The 20247-nt window shown below is 41.1% G+C and overlaps 2 protein-coding genes across 9 annotated transcripts in view; one reads left to right on the forward strand and one right to left on the reverse strand.

Moving 5' to 3' along the window:
- CTBP2 (C-terminal binding protein 2) overlaps positions 1–13418 on the forward strand; it is a 224409-nt gene extending 210991 nt beyond the window's left edge. For 5 of the 6 annotated variants that reach the window (XM_074959179.1, XM_074959180.1, XM_074959178.1 and 2 more), the window contains 5 exons: positions 2600–2814; positions 3384–3514; positions 4977–5104; positions 6424–6541; positions 12108–13416. In XM_074959179.1, coding sequence (XP_074815280.1) covers positions 2600–2814; positions 3384–3514; positions 4977–5104; positions 6424–6541; positions 12108–12288 — 773 coding nt within the window. In that variant the 3' untranslated portion in view covers positions 12289–13416. Of the gene's footprint in view, positions 1–2599; positions 2815–3383; positions 3515–4976; positions 5105–6423; positions 6542–12107 lie in introns of all 6 variants that reach the window. The other variant, XM_074959177.1, reaches the window with a different exon arrangement.
- An 810-nt stretch (positions 13419–14228) lies between these two features.
- The window catches only part of ZRANB1 (zinc finger RANBP2-type containing 1), a 74701-nt gene continuing 68682 nt past the window's right edge, over positions 14229–20247 (reverse strand). For all 3 annotated transcript variants that reach the window (XM_074959183.1, XM_074959185.1, XM_074959186.1), the window contains 2 exons: positions 19532–19761; positions 14229–18500 (listed from right to left, as the gene is read on the reverse strand). In XM_074959183.1, the coding sequence (XP_074815284.1) occupies positions 18282–18500; positions 19532–19761 (449 nt within the window). In that variant the 3' untranslated portion in view covers positions 14229–18281. The remainder of the gene's footprint in view (positions 18501–19531; positions 19762–20247) is intronic.

Consider the following 20247-nt stretch of genomic DNA (forward strand, 5'->3'; position numbering starts at 1 on the left):
GATGCTTTAATGCTGGGCTGAAGATGTAGTGAGTCATCTGGCTAGAATATACCTGTGGGTTCAGCTAAACCAAAAACCCCACAAAACCCCCACAGCACTGAGTCTTAGAGCCCAGGGTGGATCACTCGATAATTGCCCTGTTTTGTTTATTCTTTCTAAAGAATCTGACACTGTCCACTTCGGCTACTGGGCTAGATGGACCATTGGTCTGAGCCAGAATGGCCGTTCTGTTGTTATTATTCCAGAGCCAGTGTAAGCATGCTGTTTGTATTTTATGTTCCCCCAACATATATAGTCCTCACCCAGGACACTGAGCCAGGCTAGCCCCATTATCACTGGTATTTCGGACAATGAGCCAATTGCATCCCTGCTATAACTCCTGTGATTTTGGTGGTGCTACAAGAGAGGTGAATTTGACCCACTGTGTTCAGAAGCAGTTGTTGGGAAATTAAATATTCAGAAATGAGGCACTGGCCCCTATCATGGGCTGTATGAAAACAGAGGCACTGAATGGCTAGACTTGGTCTGGAAAATTCTTCCATTTTCCTCACATCGTAACACACTCAGGGCCTGCTCCTGTAACCACAGGCCCAAGCCTAGAGCTTGCTGCTGGAGGGAGGAGACAGGCTCCAGCACACTCACTTATTGGAATTCCAGCTCCTTCAACTAGAGCCCCTCAGCATCACCCAGCACCAGCCAAAAGGGGGCAGTAAAATGACAGTGCCAACACTTTGCTGTGTTGAGGAATGGGCCTGGTCTGTAGACAGGGGATGCTTTGTATGAAGTACTCAGGTAAGGGCAGCTTTTCAGGCAGTCACAGCACAGGACTCACATAGCCTGATTCTAATGAGTACTTCAACATGAATGGACAGTGCCTGGTTATTTGGCTTTCTTTACATTGCCAGACAGACGAATGAGGAATGAAGGGGCATGTATTGATGTAGGAATTGGGTAGCCGAGTCCTGGCAATGACATTGAATAGGAACGACATTGTAGATAATGACCTGCTGATTGCACTGCAGCTGTCCCTCTTTATCAGAATAGCCTTACTAAACCTTTGCTTCCAAACCATGACAGTTGTCTTAGTCATGCCCAATTAAATAGCCATTCAGCAAGAGTATAGAAGAAAAAGCCTACAGCAAACAAGTTGCTCTTATAACTAGGGCTTTATTTTTTGTGTGGGTTTTTTGGCATTGTCTGCTTGAACAAAAGCACCTCATAAAGGATTTCATTTCTTACTCTGCAGCTCCTCCTGGCCTGGCCTGCTCAGAGAACACACAGAATGTGGCCCTACCCTGGTGGGGTTGTAGCTGCAAATTCTGACCTCAGAGCCAAGTGCTGCAGGGGTGCAGATAGTTACGTTTACTCAAACAACAGCCTTTTAAATAACATGGCAAATGCTTAATGGACGGTCCTTTTACCACTGTTGCTGCTTGTATTGTAAAGGCGCATTCTAGGCCTAGCCCTTTGCATGCTGTGCTATATGGGTAATGTTTGCCCTTCAGATAAGTCAACAGCTAGACAGTTGATCCTGAGAATTAAAGAGGCTTACAGATGTCATGGCTGCAGCAGGGAGGGGACGCCTCAAAGGCTGGCGGTTTGTGTAACTGGCACAGGGGAGCGTTAAATGACACATTTGGTTACTTTTTTTTGCTCTTAAACCAAAGGCAGAATGAACTGAAGTGATGTAATCACCAGGTTCGGGGCTGAGGTTGCTGCAGATGGAAGTTTGGCATAAACATGCCAGTGAGTGATGGGGAGGGAGAATGGGCAGTGCAGGGGGTTAGTGATAATATTTAGCCATTTTCCTGCTCAGAGCACTTCACAGCCCTCGTTTAATGAACTTGTGCACGTTAGAGGTGCAGAATCTGATTCCCTCGGTGGCACTGGACTTCACCGGCATGTCTCAAGTTTCAGAGCTGGGCTTCGAAGTTCCTGGCTACGTGTCTTCCACTGAGATCACTAGCCCGTGCCTCGGCTCATGTCCTCAGAACACACCATGCCTCTTTAAGGAGAAATCCTTTCCGCTACACTAGCTTTCCCCTCTGCACGTCTCATGTCAGCCACATGACCTAAGTACAGTACAGGAGTATGATATTAGTCTAGACCCATAGGCACCAAAATAATTTGAAGATTGGGGCCTAACACCTTTTGGGAGGCCCTGGAGCATAGTGCCCAAGCCTGGTCCTGTTGAAGCCAGTGGGAGTGGGAGCAGGCCACAGGTCACCTCCTGGGAGAGTCCGAAGAGCCAGATGCTCCTTCAGTAAGTGGGTATGAAGATGTATTAGAGAAGTGGTGCAGGGAAACTTCTGTACCACCTGCCTGGCTCCAGCCACTGCTCATGTCATTCTTTCTTCCAAAAGCCCCGCACCTCAGCACCTCCTGACAAATAAATGTGGACAATAAATAAGCAAGAGAGCATGCAGAATCAGTGCCGGCTGAATGAATTTGCTGTGGCCCAAGGAGAAAATACGTGGGAGCAAATCATGGAAGTAAATGGATCTGTTGCCTGCATTGTTGTATAGATTCAGTGCTGCAGCGTCACATAGCCCAAGCCTTGTGACTCTCAACATCCTCTCTTCTTTTTCTCAATACGTAGGTCGCACTGCGCAGGCAGTTGCCGTTCGAGCCAAGGCATTTGGATTCAGTGTGATATTTTACGATCCATACCTGCAGGATGGGATAGAGAGGTCTCTGGGCGTCCAGCGAGTCTACACACTCCAGGACCTGCTATATCAGAGTGACTGTGTATCTTTGCACTGTAACCTTAATGAACATAATCACCACCTTATCAATGACTTTACGATTAAGCAGGTAATTTACCTTATCTAGAGAAGAAAGAAGATCATTTTATGGTTCTTGCTGCAAACCCAGAACACTATAATAGTGATGATACCAGTGATGATTTTACCTTTGAGTAGTTAGTTACATCTGTCTCTTGCACATTATGTACCAGGTGATAGCATTTTACTAGGTAAGAGAGCCCCTTCATGCAGTTGCTGAGACAGAAACTGGAGCCTGTTTCATTTGACATTACAAACTAGAGCTTAGGCTTTCTAAATAAAAGCCTTTGTTAGTAAGCAAACACAAGAACCTCCTTGCTAGCTTGGAAGGTTTTCTTTTGGGGTTAATCCTACACTATGCAACCTTGCGTAGTCAATATGCAAAACACGTGTTCAGAGGTAATCTTTTCAGCAAGGAAAATATGCCTGTATTTACCATATAAAGCGTTCTGAGATTCTGCATACAGTGCTTGTGGCTTGGAAGATGTCAGTAGGGGAGGATGCTACCTACTGTAGCATTTAAATACATTGTAGTGAGATGTGAAGAGTAATTGGATAACCATATTGAATATTTTCTTATTTCCTTCTGGATTCCATTAGATGAGGCAGGGCGCATTCCTAGTAAACACAGCACGCGGCGGGCTTGTGGACGAGAAAGCCTTAACTCAAGCCCTGAAGGAAGGAAGGATACGAGGAGCAGCGCTTGATGTGCATGAATCAGAGCCATTTAGGTAAACAATGGTTTGTTGTTTTTTTAAATTAAAAGCTACCTATACATAGTGCAGTTAATTCACTTTTCATCTTACAGCTATTTTAGCGCTCACATTTATTCCCATTGACACAAGCTCCCATGATTGGGCCCTGTGAATGTTGAGCCTAGAATTCCTAGAGCTATGAAACAGAAAATACAGTAGGCATTGTTCTAGGACAGAGGTGGGCAAACTATGACCCGCGGCTGCCTGGCCTGGTGCTCTGGGCAGTGCGGCTGTAGCCACCAGTGCTCCAGGCAGCACAGTAAGGGGGCAGGGAGGGTTGGATAGAGGGCAGGGGAGTTCAGGGTGGTGGTCAGGGGGTGCGGGTGTGGATACTGGGCGGGATGGTCAGAGGGTGGGGAGCGGGGGGGTTTAATGGGGGCAGAGGTCCTGGGGAGGCAATCAGAAAGGAGGGGGGGGATTGGATGGGGCAGTGGGGGCAGTCAGGGGTGGGGGGTCCGGGAGCAGTCAGGGGACAGGGAGGGATGGATGGGGAGGCCGGGCCACACCTGGCTGTTTGGGGAGGCACAGCCTCCCCTAACCGGCCCTCCATACAATTTCGGAAACCCGATGTGGCCCTCAGGCCAAAAAGTTTGCCCACCCCTGTTCTAGAACCAGTAATCCAAGGAAATCTTGATACCATTAATAATTTAAAGTTTTGGTTTAAAAACAAAGTTGAAAAGGGACCGTGTCAGGTTAAAAGTCATGTTTCATTACGAAGAATGCTCTGCTGGACAGTGAAAAAAAAAACATGAAGATTTCACTTTCCGACACTAGCACAAGTCTGCTACGTTTGCAATGCTGACACTACAGGAGAATGTTTGTTTATAAATGCAAATGAAAACTGTTACTGCAAATCACGGACATATTTCTGGTGAGGTTTTGAGAAAGCTTTTTCTTTATTTACATACGTATAACTCTATACAAACTTACAAACTCAAGGGTTCAAATGACCTGACAGTGTCTCTTCAAGTCTCCAGCATTAGTGACTTTGTTCCTTCAGTCCATAGTGCAGGAGAAGAGAGACCCTGCTGGAGACAGATGAATTATTGTTGCTGAGAGAGAGATGCCCAGTCATTTATCTCCTCATTAATACTAGTGATGGAAGTATTAAAATCAATCATCCAGCAGGTTTATAAAAGGCTGTCAAGTCCACCTGCTGTTATTATCACAACTGCTGGTTTTTAAATTTTTCAGCACTGATGCAAAGTCCAAAATGCCTACTGAAGCTTGGCACTAAAGCAGCATTTCAGCACCTCTTCCCCCAAAGCCAGACACCCCTCAACAGTTTCAGACCAGAGGGAGAACCCCTGGTGTTCCATGTTCACTACATGTGGCTGTAAATCATGTGGCTAGAGCAAAGTGGCTTGCATGTTAAGGAAGCTGGCCATTAGGTTTTCACGATTTGTAACTTTCACCCTGATTTTTCATGTTTACATAGTTTTGCTCAAGGCCCATTGAAAGATGCTCCTAATTTAATTTGTACTCCGCACACTGCTTGGTACAGTGAGCAGGCATCCCTAGAGATGAGAGAGGCTGCTGCTACTGAAATCCGTCGCGCAATCACAGGTATCTAACTCTGTCTTTTTATCTTACGCATATGCTAGTTAGCCTATGTTTGTTTTGTAATAGGCAGCATGAGTCAGTGGATTGGACAAGGAGCCAGGAGACCTGGTTTCTAAACCTGGTTTTGCCAGAGTCGCTGTTACATTGGACAGCTCATATGTGGCCCAATTGAAACAGGTGCCTAGCACCCACAGCTCTTACTGAAGTCAGTGGGTTTGCATCATTACCCCCATTTTACCGGAGGGGAAGGTATCAAGCCCTGAACCTCTCCGTGACTTGTGGGAAATGATCCTTACTCCCTTTGTAAAGCACTGTCAGCCGATAAGCGTTGTTGGTATTCCACACAGTGCAGCTTTATGAACGGCACAGCACATGGCTGCCTGGCTGACGCAGTCCATGGGTAAGTAGGGGTCATTTTAATCATTGCCGCTTTTAAAGCAACAAACCAAGACTGTTGAAAAATAACCTTTGATGTCCCATGCTCTGATAAATCAGAATAATTGTGCGGTGACTGCCAGAGGGCTTTGGTGTCCCAAGGCCTCCGGGCACTTTAACCATAAAGAACTATATGTCCCAGCTAAACCCCACAGTCACCGTGGAGCAAAAAGGAAATGGCAGGGATCCAGCCCCCAACTTCCCTCACGCCTTTGGAGCAGGTAACACGAGCACACGATTGAGGAGGCCAGGAGGGCTTGAGCCTTAGCCAACAGTATTCCACCCAGTCATGGCAGTCACCCGGCATTGACGAGAAGAAGGCTGTGCCACAGCAGCACCTGCTGCGAGCAGCGTACCAGCCAGTGTAACCTAGGGCAGACATGAGGTTATACTGGAGAGTGCATTGGGAACCAGCTAGCCCTAGATCAGAGGACTACAAGGGTAACATAAAGCCCCCTTTGCCCCAAACCCTCCATCTGTGGGTCTTGCTGCAGGCACAGCGGAACTTAACCCAAGAATTGGGCCCATTATATATATATATACAACATGACAGCAAAACTTCGGCTCTCACTCTTCACCTTGCAACTGAAGTTATTTATCTTAGGTGGGGCCAAAACTTCTTGCCTAGACGCATCTCTGAAATCAGCAGAAAGTTCCAGGCTTTTCTTTTTTCCCCACAGTAGAGGCACAGCAGCCCGCTATACTGAACTGCTAGTCTGGCTCCAAAAACACTGCTGGGTTCTCCAAACCGTTCCACACTGTTTGTGGCATGTGATTTTCCTTCACACTAACCATCGCAGTAGAAATCAGGAAACAGTAGCTCATTGTATCTTGATAAGACCATAAGTTGCTTAACACTTTTTTTAACTTTAAGAACTATATTCCAGGTCGCATCCCAGAAAGCCTAAGAAACTGCGTGAACAAGGAATTCTTTGTCACATCAGCCCCATGGTCAGTAATAGATCAGCAAGCACTTCATCCAGAGCTCAATGGTGCCACATACAGGTAAGATGGAGAAAAGTATTTTCACAACTGTTTTATACAGACTGGAATTCCATATGCAGTGACAATGCTGCTAGTAACTATTTCTAAATAAAACCTCTGTGGATTTGACTCGGTAGAGGAACTGTGCGTGTAGTCATTCAGCAGGCGTTATCAGCACTGCTCAAGTTACTTATTCTATCGCAAGCTTAGTTTATTTTACACGTGTATTCCATTGAGACATCACAGCAGCTGCTAAAGCTGCATCTCCATAAATGGCCCATACACAGAATCTCTCTAGGTTTGTTCTGTACTTCTGTCGAAGGGCTTCAGGCAGTCTCAAGCTAATCTAGCCAGTCATACCATGCTCATCACTGTGGCCTAAGAAGTGGATGGAAAACTTGAGACTGTGCATCATTCTTACTAAAAATACCCCCAAGACTTTCTATAAGGAGCTCTGGAGCTTCTGCAGAGCAGGGGCTGGAACAATCAGAAATACTTACAAATAAAAATATAGGTACGGTACAGGAACCAGCCTGTACCTTTTATTCCCACAGACAGAAGTGTGAGGTTGGGGGTGCTAGGGGAGTGTATCCGGGGAGGAAGATGGGCTTTGAGGCAAAGACTCAGAGTGCAATAAAACACAAATAGGCACAGGCTTTTGAGAGAGAGATACTCAGCAGAGGCTTTGCCATATTACTTCTAATATCAGCACCATGCTATACATTAGTAGTCTGATATGTTGTTGGGATACTGTTGGGTCAGCGACTAAGGCCAAGATTTTCAGAGGTAAGAGGCTTAACACTAGCCTTTTAAATCCATATTGAGGCACCCAGCAGTTTCCAGGTTTTAGTGTCTTGGTTTTAGGTGTATAGAAACAAGGTCTTACAAAACCCGAGGCCATGATTCCAAGATTTAAAAAAAACCTCCCTGTGTTTATTTTAAATTAATAGACATTCCCCAGCAGTGTTTGTAACCAGAATACTGCAGCATGGTCCTATTGGGATCCGGGCAGAATACTGCAGCATGGTGGTAGGGAATGAAAACTGGAAAATAAAACTGATGTCCCAATTTTCTTTGTCCAAACTGAGAGAAATGCAAAAAAAGTAATTAAATGTCATAAACAGCGGAAAGTAAATAAGGCTTTTAAAGTGCTTCCCGTTTCCGTGTAAGCTGGGTTTAGTAACCAAGGTTACTGTGTTTTATGACGATACAGTTTGACAGCGTCCCTGTTTAAGTGGATAATTCTACTGGAAGGAGGTGTCTGAAGATGAGACTAATTCTAGCACATATATCCTCCTAGCTTCTATGGGCCCTCCCACAGCACACGTACTAAGGAACCCACTCAGCCAGATTATAAAATCCACATGTGGGGCCAGATCCTGGCCTTTGTTATAGCTGCTTTGCATTTCACAATGGCACTTGGCTACTGAGTGCTTGGCCAAGGCTGTATATTATTCCATTATGGGGTACAGCTTAATTGTACAAGAAAATGGTATCAAAATAGAGTTGTTCATGTTTGTATTATTTTAAAAGGGAAGGCAATTATAACAGTCAGTAAAATGTCCATAGCCAGTTGTGTAGTTAACTTCTGCCGCAGTCACCAAAGGGGGGAGGAAATGAAGGAGTAAAAGGGTCTGCTTTTCAACTCTGTACGAAACGCTCATAATTAAGCATGAATGAGGCAGTTCAGACAACGGTGGTGTCATACACAGTACAAAGCAAATGTTGGGATACATTCCACTGTTGCCTGGAGCGACTCATTTTATTTGGACTATCTACAAAACTAGTCATGACTCTGCTGGCAAATATAGAATTTAGCATCAAAAAGTAGCCAGAACGTCACACTTGGGCCCTCTCGTAATTGCATTGAGATGTGCCATCTCAGGCTGTGTAATGTATTGTGCTTACAGGCTGTTGCTTTCTGTTTAACTTACACCATTTTTACAGTGTGTACCACACACGCTGCTTATTGTGTAACACATTTAGATACAGTGAATCAGATATGTGTACTCTGAACATATGATGTACAGCACAGATTGCTAACAATATATTTTCATTGGTGTAGATCAGCCACTTTTGGAGTATGCTTGCCCACTGTAAAGTATGAGCGCATTTTTCAGGTGTAGCAGTAGAGGCCAGGATACCAGGTATTTTAATGAGATGCAACATGTGTGTGTCCACAGCGTGTGTTGGGTGAGTTGGTTTGTTTTTGCTCATGAGCAAAGTTAACATTTGAAGCCACAACTTGGAAAATGTGGCCAACATGGATCAAACTTGTGGCCAACGTGGATTTTAACTTTTTAGTTGGTCTAAGTTAGGATCAAGATCCTTATGCCAGTGGAACTAAGAAGCCATAATTGACAACGGCCTTTTCTTCCCCCATCAATTAGGATGAAACCATCTACTTCCCTTCTCACCTTCACCTCTGAGTTCCATGTAAGTCTAACCCTGCTCCTAAAATTTCTTATCCACCATCTTTTCTTTTAGCTCTTGCCCTCTCCACTTCATACCAAAGCTACTATTAACTTCATCCTAATGGCTGCCTCTTCCTCCTCAGTCTCTTTGAGCTATGTTGTCACTTTGGTAGAGTCTGTTGCATCCTCCTCCTCTGCACTTTCTTCCTGGAACACACTCAGCTCTTTCCTTTGTGACTGCTCCTCTGATGGAAGGGACTTCATACTTGGCCCTTGCTCTGGTTTTACACTTGCTCTTTGATGCCTTAGTTTCAGCTCTGCCCTTCATACTGATGACTTACAGATCTTTCTCCATCAGCCTCATCTTGTATTTTGTCCTGGCTGTCACATTTCCTTTGCAAGCTCAGCATCAGTTCTGCTCTCCATCTACATCTCTTCGTCATGGTTGAAAATGCCACCACTCTCCAGCACCTAAGCGAACCATCATGATTTTGCTCTTGCTGCCTCTCCCCTCCCTCCACCTCAGGATTCTAGTCTTCTTTCGTTCCCTCTCTAACATCTGTCCTGTCCCCTCCATCTCTGATCCATGCCTTATCTCATCCCGTCTACTATAAACTCCATCAGTCTGCCCTCTGTGTTTATCACCATATGCCCCACCAGATTGTGACTGCATTATCAGCTCCTACCCCTCTTTACTGGGCCCATCATTCTTCTTCTTCATACTAAGCTCAAGTTATTTGTCCTTGCCCTCTTTCAAGGTTCTGCATCGTTCCCCCTCTGCATACATCTCTCATCTTACCAGCCCTATCGCTCACTGTGCTCCTTCCTACTCTCTTGGCTTTGCACCATTTGTTAGCCCCATACCTGAGCACAAACTGTGCTCTAGATCCTGGCTTCTGATACAGCCCCTCACACGTGCTACTGCACTGGTTCAAATGAAACCATAAAGCTGCCCTAATTAAACAGCTGAGGAGTCCCCATCGTGGAGAGGTTCTGGAGGAGGCATGGTTAATACGTTGCTACTTTCTAGAACCTGGCTGGCATAATAGCTGCTATCTCACAGCGAGCACAATACTCAGTCTCTCTCCCATCCCATTGTAGCTGCACTATGCTCCCTGCAGCCCAGAAATTCTCCTAAGCATTGCTAGCACCTACCTCAGCTAACCCAAAATTCCTTCCTATATCTAACATCCCTTGGCCCATGTTTTGCACCCTTCCCTATAAATTTAGCCATTGAAATGTTTTCCTGGGCCTTTAAAGCAGTGTCAGATTTTCCAGCGTAACAGTTGATTGTGCATTAGTTTTCATGCCATTGGACCAGGTTGCATTAAGAGGTGTTTGCTACACCTGTCACATCTTACATGAAAAATAAGCTAACAGACTTTTTTATTCATCAATCCGAGTTAAGAATATTTATGGGTAAAAATATGTCCTCATGACCTTCAGCTGTCCACAGATATATCAACTTCACAGCCACAGTAGAATACAAGCTGTGTGTTCAATTTATTTCCTTCCCATGAAACATTTAGCTGCATAAGTACATGGTTCAAACTGTTAAAGTGATACTTGTAAAAGTCGGCAACTTATGTCCTTTTCAGAAGACTGACTTCACTGAAATGTTTCAATTTGAACTGGTCCACCACATGTTTTTCCCTTTAGAAGAGATTACGCTAATATAGTTAGAATATCTTCTTCTGCTTGTGTGTCTAGGTCATACAGCACACCTGGTGCACGTTAGGGAGTTTCATTGCACTCACTGTCACATGCAGCCTGCTGCCAGGCTACATTCTTGTATCATAAAATGTATCTCAGACGATGCATTAACATGAAGCCAGTAGAGTTATTTGGCTCCTTCCTAAGTGAGAAGCTGATTTCTATGGTTAAAACAGCTGAAAAAAAACATAATGGGGTAGTTGTAGTGTCAATAGGAACACTCAGCTTGACACTATGAATTAATTTAAAAAATAACACATGAAGCCTATGTGCTAACATAGAGTAACGTGCAAAGTTAAACACATCTGGGCCTTTATCCTTAAGAGATTGCAGCTAACTGTCTGGCGAGATGCAAGACCAAAAAAAAAAAGGGTGGTGAAGTATGATACCTGATGGTGAAGGAAGTCTTGGTTGCATTTTAAATACATTTATTTTCCTTTTCCCCCCCCTCCCCTCCCCTCTCCTCTCCTCCCCTCCCACCAGTTTTACCCAATTCAAATAGAAGTTTTTCACTTCTTGCCTTATTTCCTGCTAGCTGGGCATGGGAATTGTTCCTTAGCTTACAGTGGTAGTGCTGCTTTCAGAGACTGATCTTCTCTGCACTAGGAGAGATTAATATGGAATAATGCCCTTCACTACCTAAATGCAGGAGTAAATAAAGTTTGAAACATTTATATAAACACTTTGGTAATGACTAATGCGGAAAGCATTTTCCTCCTACTTTTTCACCCCCCATGGGCTAGTGATTTTTTTTTTTTTTTTTTTTTTTTTTTAATAAAGAAAGTTCTCTTCTTCACCCATTAAAGTCTTCATCAGTTACAAGGTATGGCTGTAGCTCACACAAGTCCATATTCAGGGATCTTTGCACATCATCAGTTCCTAGTGGCCGCTAGTACATCTACCTAAGGACTTTCAGGTTCTGTATAAAGGCTAAAGCCTCATTCCATTTCCTTGTAAATTTCTCATTTAAGTAGTTTTGTGTCAAGGGCTACTGCAATGTTATTGCCTCAAAAAATTCTTGATATGGAGGTATGTAATTAGTCTATGGGGTGAAGGCTTGTTTGCATGACTGTTACTATTGCTACACCAGTGGATAGAGACTACACCAGCTGCAGTTAGGGAGAAACAAACTGACCGTAGCTCCCATGAAGTGATTTGGAAATCAATCAATGTACACCGCCCTATGTGGACTATTTTACTTTAAAAATTAGTTCAGCTTTAAGCTTTTGATCAAACAGTAGGGGTTTTTTGTTTTGTTTTTTTTAAATGCATTAGGTACTAGAATAGTTACACCTTGCTGCTTGGTTTAGTGAATTACAGACACCACTACGCAGTTAGCATATATTGAGTGAGGAAAAACTCTTAGCTCCCTTAACTCCTTCCAAAACACAGGTAATTTGTTCTGGTCATTCCTTCTACAGTATTTTTGCATAGTGGTGTCATTACCTGTTTCTTCCTAGATATCCACCTGGCATGGTCAGTGTCACACCTGGAGGGATTCCAGCAGCAATGGAGGGCATCATACCTGGAGGCATTCCCGTTACCCACAATCTTCCAACAGTGGCACACCCTTCCCAAGCTCCATCTCCTAACCAGCCCACAAAACATGGGGACAACAGGGAGCACCCTAATGAGCAATAGCAGCTAATTCAAAAATTATTCAATAAACTTGGGACCAAGAGACATTGGAAAAAAGTTATACAGGAACGAAGAAAGGAATTTGATACAATATTTGTAATGTTGATTTTGGACAGATGCATCATTGATGTTCCAGTATTAAACTACAATACGATAGCAGTCAAGACTGGGGAGAAACCCTGAAGAAGTCACCTGCTTTACTGAAGTGCTGACAACTAGGATGATATACATTAATGATCAGCTTCGGTTACTGTGTGTTAAGTTTCCTTCATCTGTGCATCAATCACAAGAATAAAATAGATTTCCCCTTCTCAGCCCTTGGGAATAGCAGGGCCTATTCACCTATATTTACAGCAATGCCTCAAGCAAACCGTAAGAAATTTAAGAGGAAACCATCATGTGGCTTCAGCCTTTTCTTTATTCACTTGTCTGGTTACCTCCTTTTACAGGAGGAGAAAATACTGGCCTAGAGATGAGAAGAAAACAAATGTCTTGTTGCAGTCCTAGCTGGCCAGTAATATACATTGAAAGTTCTCTTTATAAAGTTTAATTATAGCCATTCAGGCCAGGAAGGTTAGGATGGGGGGGAAAAGGTGTCAGAATTAAATAGCTCCCCTCCTATCACATGAAAGAAACAGGTTTCTCTCATCTGACCGACACACTGAATAAAGTAGCTGTAAATTCAGTATGCCCCCCTCAGTGATGCAAAAAAAAAAAAAAAAAAAAAAATATTGAGTTTCACACACTATTTGTACTCAAATATATTTTCTCAGTTTTAAATCTGCAGCTATTTTATTGAGTGCAAATGTCTTGAGCTGGAAAGGGTTCAAGAAGAATAATGTTGCATTTCCTTATGTCTCAGGAAACACTTTTTATGGTAACTTGTCAGACTGTCTATGAACAAAACCCACTTTTTTAGACATTGATAAGAGTCTTCTTTTCTTCACGTGATATTTTATACAAGGACACTTCAAAAATGTGTTATTAGATGTGACTGATTTTAACAAATCCTATTAGATTTGTATCAACTAGTTACATGTTATATTCATAGTCTTTTGTGAATCATCGCCTTTTTGTTTAAAGAGATGGCCTGTTTTGAGCCTTTGTATGGGGGGGGGGGGGGTAACATTCCTGTTTCTGTGACAAAAAAAAAAATCTTAAACTGTCCCAAACAAAGAACAATGGCTATCAGAAGAATGTTTTGTTTTAGTGTGTTACCGTTATTGTATTTGTTTATTGTGAAGGTGGACATTTAGCGTTCAGTGCAGTTTTCAATAAAAAGTGATAAAATTTCTATAATTTCTGAAATGTAGAGCCCTCAATGCAATTTTAATATGGTTAAAAATAGAAACCCTTTGAGAATGTAAAGTAAGTTATGCTGTTATGATCACATGTATTAGTACCCACCTCATAAAAAGACCTCATGGCTGCACAACTCACAGTGAGGTAGGGCAGATCTTCAGCTGCTGTAAATTGGCAAAGCTCTATGACAGTTTACACCAGCTGAGGATCTGCCCCTAAATTTCTACTCCACATGTAGATATTTATAATTTAGAAATGCTGGAGAAACTAAATTTAACCTTGCTGATTCCTTAGTTCAGTTTTAGAAAAACTTGCCTGTGTTACCTTCTGCCCCATGACTTTTTACTTTTCAGAAAAACAGGCACTTTGGATACATACCTCGCTAATATTTAAATTCTGAGCAACTTTCATTTAACCTACATATTCAAGAAACTCACCATTATGAATACTGTGCTTTGGGAAGGAGCCAGCCCTTGGCCGTACAACCTTTTAATAAGCGTTAACACTTATCTACACTAGACAGAGAAAATGTTAGCAAGTTTCTGGAGAATCAAGTTGAAGCCTGACTGAGCACTAGGCAGCTTCAAACTTCACTGCATGGAGGGCCCATCCTTGTATTACTGCAGTGCCCTTTTAAAATGAATCAATGCCAACGTCAACTTGAATAGATGGGGCAAATAACGACATGGGAAAAAACAACTGAAACCAAAATTTCTAGTAGTTACAAAACTGTATTTTTGTTTGTTTTAAATTAAATGGAAAGCTATTTACCAGCTTCAAACATGTTACAAAGAGGTCACATTTCATAGCTGTGTGACTATCCTTTTGTCAATGATCTAACAGAGCAAGTATGAATGATTATCCATAAACACCAGCATAGAGAAAAACCAGGAGAATAAAACAGGTTAGTTAGAGAGGACATTTGGGAAACACGAAAATGGAAGATAAAACATTTAATTCATGTTGTCAAGGTTTGAAGTGACTATTTTTGGTACTATCATAGTTTTTTAAAATAAGCAGTTGCATTTCAGGTGAGTGTAAATACTGTTCTATGAAAAGGAATAATTCATGCCAGTGGTTCCTAGTGCATCCATTGCCAGCAGTGGATTTTGAATCAGGAAATAAGAGTCCTGGGACAAACCTTGCAGAGAATGGTAGATGCTGTATGCTTTCATCCAGTACTTATAAAAATAAGACTAGATGCAAATCATAGCAAACTTAGACAATAGCTTCCACTTAGGTTTTACAGTTCAACAAGAACTACAAATGAATTTAAAAAATCCAAATGTTACAAAGTATCATAACAACAGGCTTCAGGTTAAAAACAACACTACTTCTGGGGTTGTGACCACTACAAAGGGATTCAACTGTCTGTAGTACAAACACCAACAAAATATGCAAGGAGTAGGTCACGTGGAGAAGGAGAGAATGTGTATCCAGCCTGACTTGACATATTACTGGGTCCAAGCAATGTGACTGTAGTATGGCCCAAGTTTTTTTAGACTGAAAAGTTAGTCTGCAAGGGGAAGGGAGAGAAATGTATGCCAGATAGCTGCTGCTCAAGATTTGTGCCTTTTGCTTTACTGACAAACCAATTTACTGCTGCTTTTGTACTAATACAAGGAAGGCTGGGGGCCCTTCCATCAATCAAGGATAACATGAAGCAGTTCATACAAGTAACAAAAATGTGACTTTTTTTAAAAAAAAAATGTCAGTTTTATCAGCACAAAGTGTCACCACTTCATACAGTAAAGCTCACAGAAGTTACTTCTCCTTAATCAGTTAATTAAGCAACACAACAAGAATTCTGCATTCTTCAAAATGCACAGCAATGTTACTGTGTTAAAGGAATAGGAAACATTCCAGTAATGCTTGTTAAAAGCTATGCTGTAGCAGCACTCTGGATGATTTCAGCATGCCTTGGTTTAACAAAAGCAACCCAGGAATTAAATTCTAAGGAATTCATGAATAGTCCAAGACAGTTCCCAGATGCAGAGGGGGCAAGAGCTTGAAATGAAAAGCCAAGTACTGGGCTATGTAAGCATTCAACAGTAAGAAGCCAAATGCTAAATTTAATATAGATTGGGTCAATAAGACTTATCCATCACTGCATCTACGTATGTCAAGTATGTCAAATGGGGAGATTTAATGTACACTGGCTACCGTGCTGGGAAAAGGACAACTGCTTACACCTTCATCTACTGTAGTGGGTGAGGTACACTGTCAACAGCTAAACCCCGACTCATTTAACTAAGGATTTTTGTTTAAAAAGTCTCACTTGATTTTGAAAACACAGAGTGAGGCTTGTTAGCCTGAACCTATCATTTTATAGATTAGAAGAAAGCAGTAATGGTTAATAAAACTATAAAAAAGTATCAGGGGTGCCAATTCATAACAAAAGTGGGGCATAGATATTAGACAGTGTGGGGTTTTGGTTTGCTTTTTAAAATCAAAAGCTGTAACTGATTGTATAATAAACTGACATTAAATCTCTTTAAAAATGAAAGGATGTTCATTTCTTCAAAGTAACTCAAATTTGGGTGCAGGCCACCGATATTGTTGGAGGCAAGATATGGCTTGCTTTTGCAACAATTTGGTTGGAGAATGGCAGAATAATGAATACAAATTAAAACCTATTTCACAAGGAAGGTATTTGAATCTTGCTTCTTATGACTTACAGTAACAGTGTGTCATTTGGGGGAAGATATGTCAATGAAGCAAAGTGTAATCTGGGTGGGTGGGTGGGTGGGTGTGTGTGTGTGTGTGTGTGTGTCAACACCATTCACATAGCATACTGAAATGAATGCACGAGCTCTTAACTTACTTAAGTTACTCATTGGTCATGGTACACATGGATTTCATTGTAAGGTAACATCATAATCTTGGAAGAATGAGGACAAGGTATCAATTTACCTGACTACTGCATTTCGAAAGCAAACTGAAATCAAGATTGTATATTAAGGTATAAAACCTGTTCACTATCTGTGATTCTTCTATTTTCACTCAGGTAATTCATACATATACTGCAAAGAAACATGCATTCTTTTACCTGAAAATCTATGCATGCACCAATCAAAGGAGACCTAAATGGCCAAAAGTGTGAAGACACATTTCATAATAAACATCAATGGAATCTGAGGGGGGAAAATTGCTAACTTAATACAGCACTTCATTATTTCTATATTTTTGGTGTTTTGTCACCAAGATTATCTAGGAGTTGTGCACATTTCAATACCATCTAAGCAGCATTTAGAAGAAAAAGCAGCAAGTTCTTTAGTGTTTCCATAGCCTTAAACTACACAAAAATATGCACTTTATGGGTCTTCTTTTGAAATTCTAGGTCATCTACTGCAAAGTTCCCTATCCACCAGCCACGCACACACACTATCAATAGCTTTCAAAGTGCTTATTAAAAAAGATCTGAATTGCATTGTATATGTAAAAAAATGGCATTAACCTTCAGTGTTTCTAAGCAAGGTTGTTTTAAGATAAACTTTACCCATTACAAATTGTATGGCTAAAGTTATCACATATAATAAAATTTCTACAGATGAATATATTCTGGACTTCCACTTTTAGGAACCTTACATATTAAGTATGGCCACAAAAGTCAACATGCAAGAAATTCCCAGGTTTACATAGAGAAATATATTATACAGTGCTTTTTTTAAAAAAGCCACTTTAGAATGAAGTTTGTTTAAAAAAAAAACCAAAACTGCCGAGAGTTCTCACTAATAATCGATGAAGTAGTTTTCACTTGCAATGTTTAACTAGGGTGAAAGACTCAATGATAAAATGATATACTGTACATATCACAGCAAGACTGGGTTTGGACAATATGAAATTCTCAAATCACACTTGAGTTGGCAACTCCACACAATTGTTTAGTATGTAATCTCTGGAATAATGTTTTAGGTCACTTTTCTAAATAAATATTTTAAGCATACTGAAGAAAGTATTAAATGTTACAAGGTGAAATATTAATGGAGAGCAAAAAACTATTTTTCAGAAAACAAAATATAAGTTCACTCAATGAAAAATGTAGCTCTTCTTCCACAGTTTGTTCCTTAAAGATTTGATTTTATTATAATGGGCACAACAGTAACTAAAATATTAATAAAATAATGAACTTGTTTGTACTTCTAACTTACTCTGGATAGTTTGTGCAAACAAAAAAATAAACCTCACCATCTGACCTGGGTACTGGTGAGATCTCACAAAATGGCCTTGCAAGAAAACGTGTCAGAATATTTAAAGAGTGATGTAGAATACAGGTTCTACTGTAAAAGTAAATCTCAAAAGGAACAAATATCCATCTAACATGTGCTTTTGTAAGTGCCCTTACTTGAAAGAAATTTCTTCTCAATTTTAAGATGCTGGTACACTTTTTTCCTATTACACAACTTCTTACACAACCACATGCGATACATTTATAGACAGATTTGCAACTGGAAAGAAACAAATGTTTTGTCTTGATAATAAAATTAGTTTTTTGTTTTTGTTTTTACAAACTGTAGTCCAACCAATTTAGCTCTCTTCACACAGCAGATGAACCTCTATACTCTCCCCATGCTGGTAAGTAAAATCCTTTCAGCATGCTTCTGCTAGCTTTAAGTCAATCCATAACAAACCGCTAGAGTACAACTCTAACGTTGGGGTCAGACACTATGCATTGATACTTTATTTTTATTTCATCATTCATCATCATCGTCTTCATCTTCCTCACCATCAGAAAGGGATGTACACGGGCGAATCTGTCGGTAGCGGTCAAGCCACTTCTCTACCATTTGTGTGACCAGGGGATGATTGCGGCGACGAGAGCTTTTCTGCATAGCAACAAGGACTCCACCCTCTGTCACACAGCAGTCTAGCCACTCTCTGAGCAGCTTTTCTTGCTGCTCCTCATTACCTATCTTAGGGGACAGAAAACAGACTCAAGATGAGGGTTTCAAGACTGCTGACAACTTTAAGGAAACAACCTGTGGTATATTGTGACATTTGAGCTAAAGTAGTACCACTATCTTATTTAAATGCAGTTAGTGGGACGTAACATTTCATTATATTTATCCGGTTTTTTTGGCTTCTATTTTTGAGTGTTTAATCTAAGTGCACACTCAGGTTTTACAATTTTTTTTTTTTTAAGTAATTGTTACATTAGTTCTTAGACTCAACCGTACTTGCCAGTTTTCCCTCTCCCTCCTCGTCTTTTAAAAATCCATTTCAAAATGAACCTTAGTACAGTGCAAATATTTGTATGTTACCTACTGTACAGATACAGCAGACAATTCTAAAACGGAGGAGTTCTTACAAAGCGCTTGTAAATCACAAGGCAATCCTTACAATTCTAGTAATGCTCTGCTCTGAACTCCTGTTCTTGAAGATATTGTTCAAAGTTATGGCTTGCCAGGTAATATTCCCTTTATACCTAAAATTATATACCGTTTCTCCTTTCTCTACATATTGGCTTCTGTGGACAAGGACCCATGTTCATTTTTTAATCTCCAAATCCTCAAATGTGGCTCTACACTTAGTGACAGTAGCTCCCTATCAGTCACAGCAAACAAGCATAGCTTAATTAAAGCAAAGATGTATATAATACTATAACTCTTAGAGCTTACTGGCCAAAAAATAAGTTTCACTCACTCAAACTAGGGCTGAATTTAAATTTTTAGTTAACTGGGTGCCTATTCTAGATATATCCGGGTCCATTTCAGGGTTACTGCATTTGTATTTACATATACAGTACATTTACATTCAACTTGTAAGAAACTGAGTTCCAAAGATGTGAGAAGCATCCTTTTGAACCGTCTCAAATGATGGAGAGGAGAGCAGAATCAAAAAAGGGTAGATGTATTTAAAACTTCAAACATGTCAGACTGCAAAAGAGACCTGTACTTACAAATAAAGTGTGGGAAAAGTTGCCAGCCACATAAATGCTTCTTACCTCTTGAGCAGAGAGGAAATGAATATGCAGTAATTTCCTCTCACTATCAACCAATGGTAAAAAAGTAATGGTAACATCATCATCAGTGTTCAAGTTAGCACCAGCACCTCGATTGCCATAACCATCATTCTCCATGGCAACCAGAGCAGAGAAGTGGCCCCTTGTATAGCCCAGAGCAATAGGACTTTTCCAACAAAAACTCTGTTCCCATAACAAAGGTAAATATACACCTAGAAATAAAAGGAAAAAGGGATAAGACACAGAACTGGAACTGGAGCCCTCTTTTACATTAAAGTGATTTTTGGTGGAGAGGGGGTTTCCAAGCTGCTTTTGTTAGCTGAATATTAACATAGTATGGACATTAAAATAACTCAACCACAATGTAGCTGTTAAAATGGATCAGGCTTTCCAGTATCAAATCATTACTGGGTCAAGCATGAGATTACAATATACATACCCTTATCTGCTACAGTACAAGTTTACGCATAGGTTGCCCGTGCGATTCCAGCCAGTACTGCAATTCCATTGCCCTTTCCACACAATAAGCAACACCAGTAAATAATATAGCAGTAATAATATTTCATGTCTGGTAATCCCTTAAAATATGATAAGGGGTTCCACAGCATAAGAGAACAAAACACTACACTTGTTTTTTCATTATTTTGTTAAACCACCAAAAATTTTGCCTTCTGCTTTCAGAAGATATTATTAAAAGA

Source organism: Natator depressus, chromosome 7 (genome assembly GCF_965152275.1).
Source record: "Natator depressus isolate rNatDep1 chromosome 7, rNatDep2.hap1, whole genome shotgun sequence".
Taxonomy (NCBI): domain Eukaryota; kingdom Metazoa; phylum Chordata; order Testudines; family Cheloniidae; genus Natator; species Natator depressus.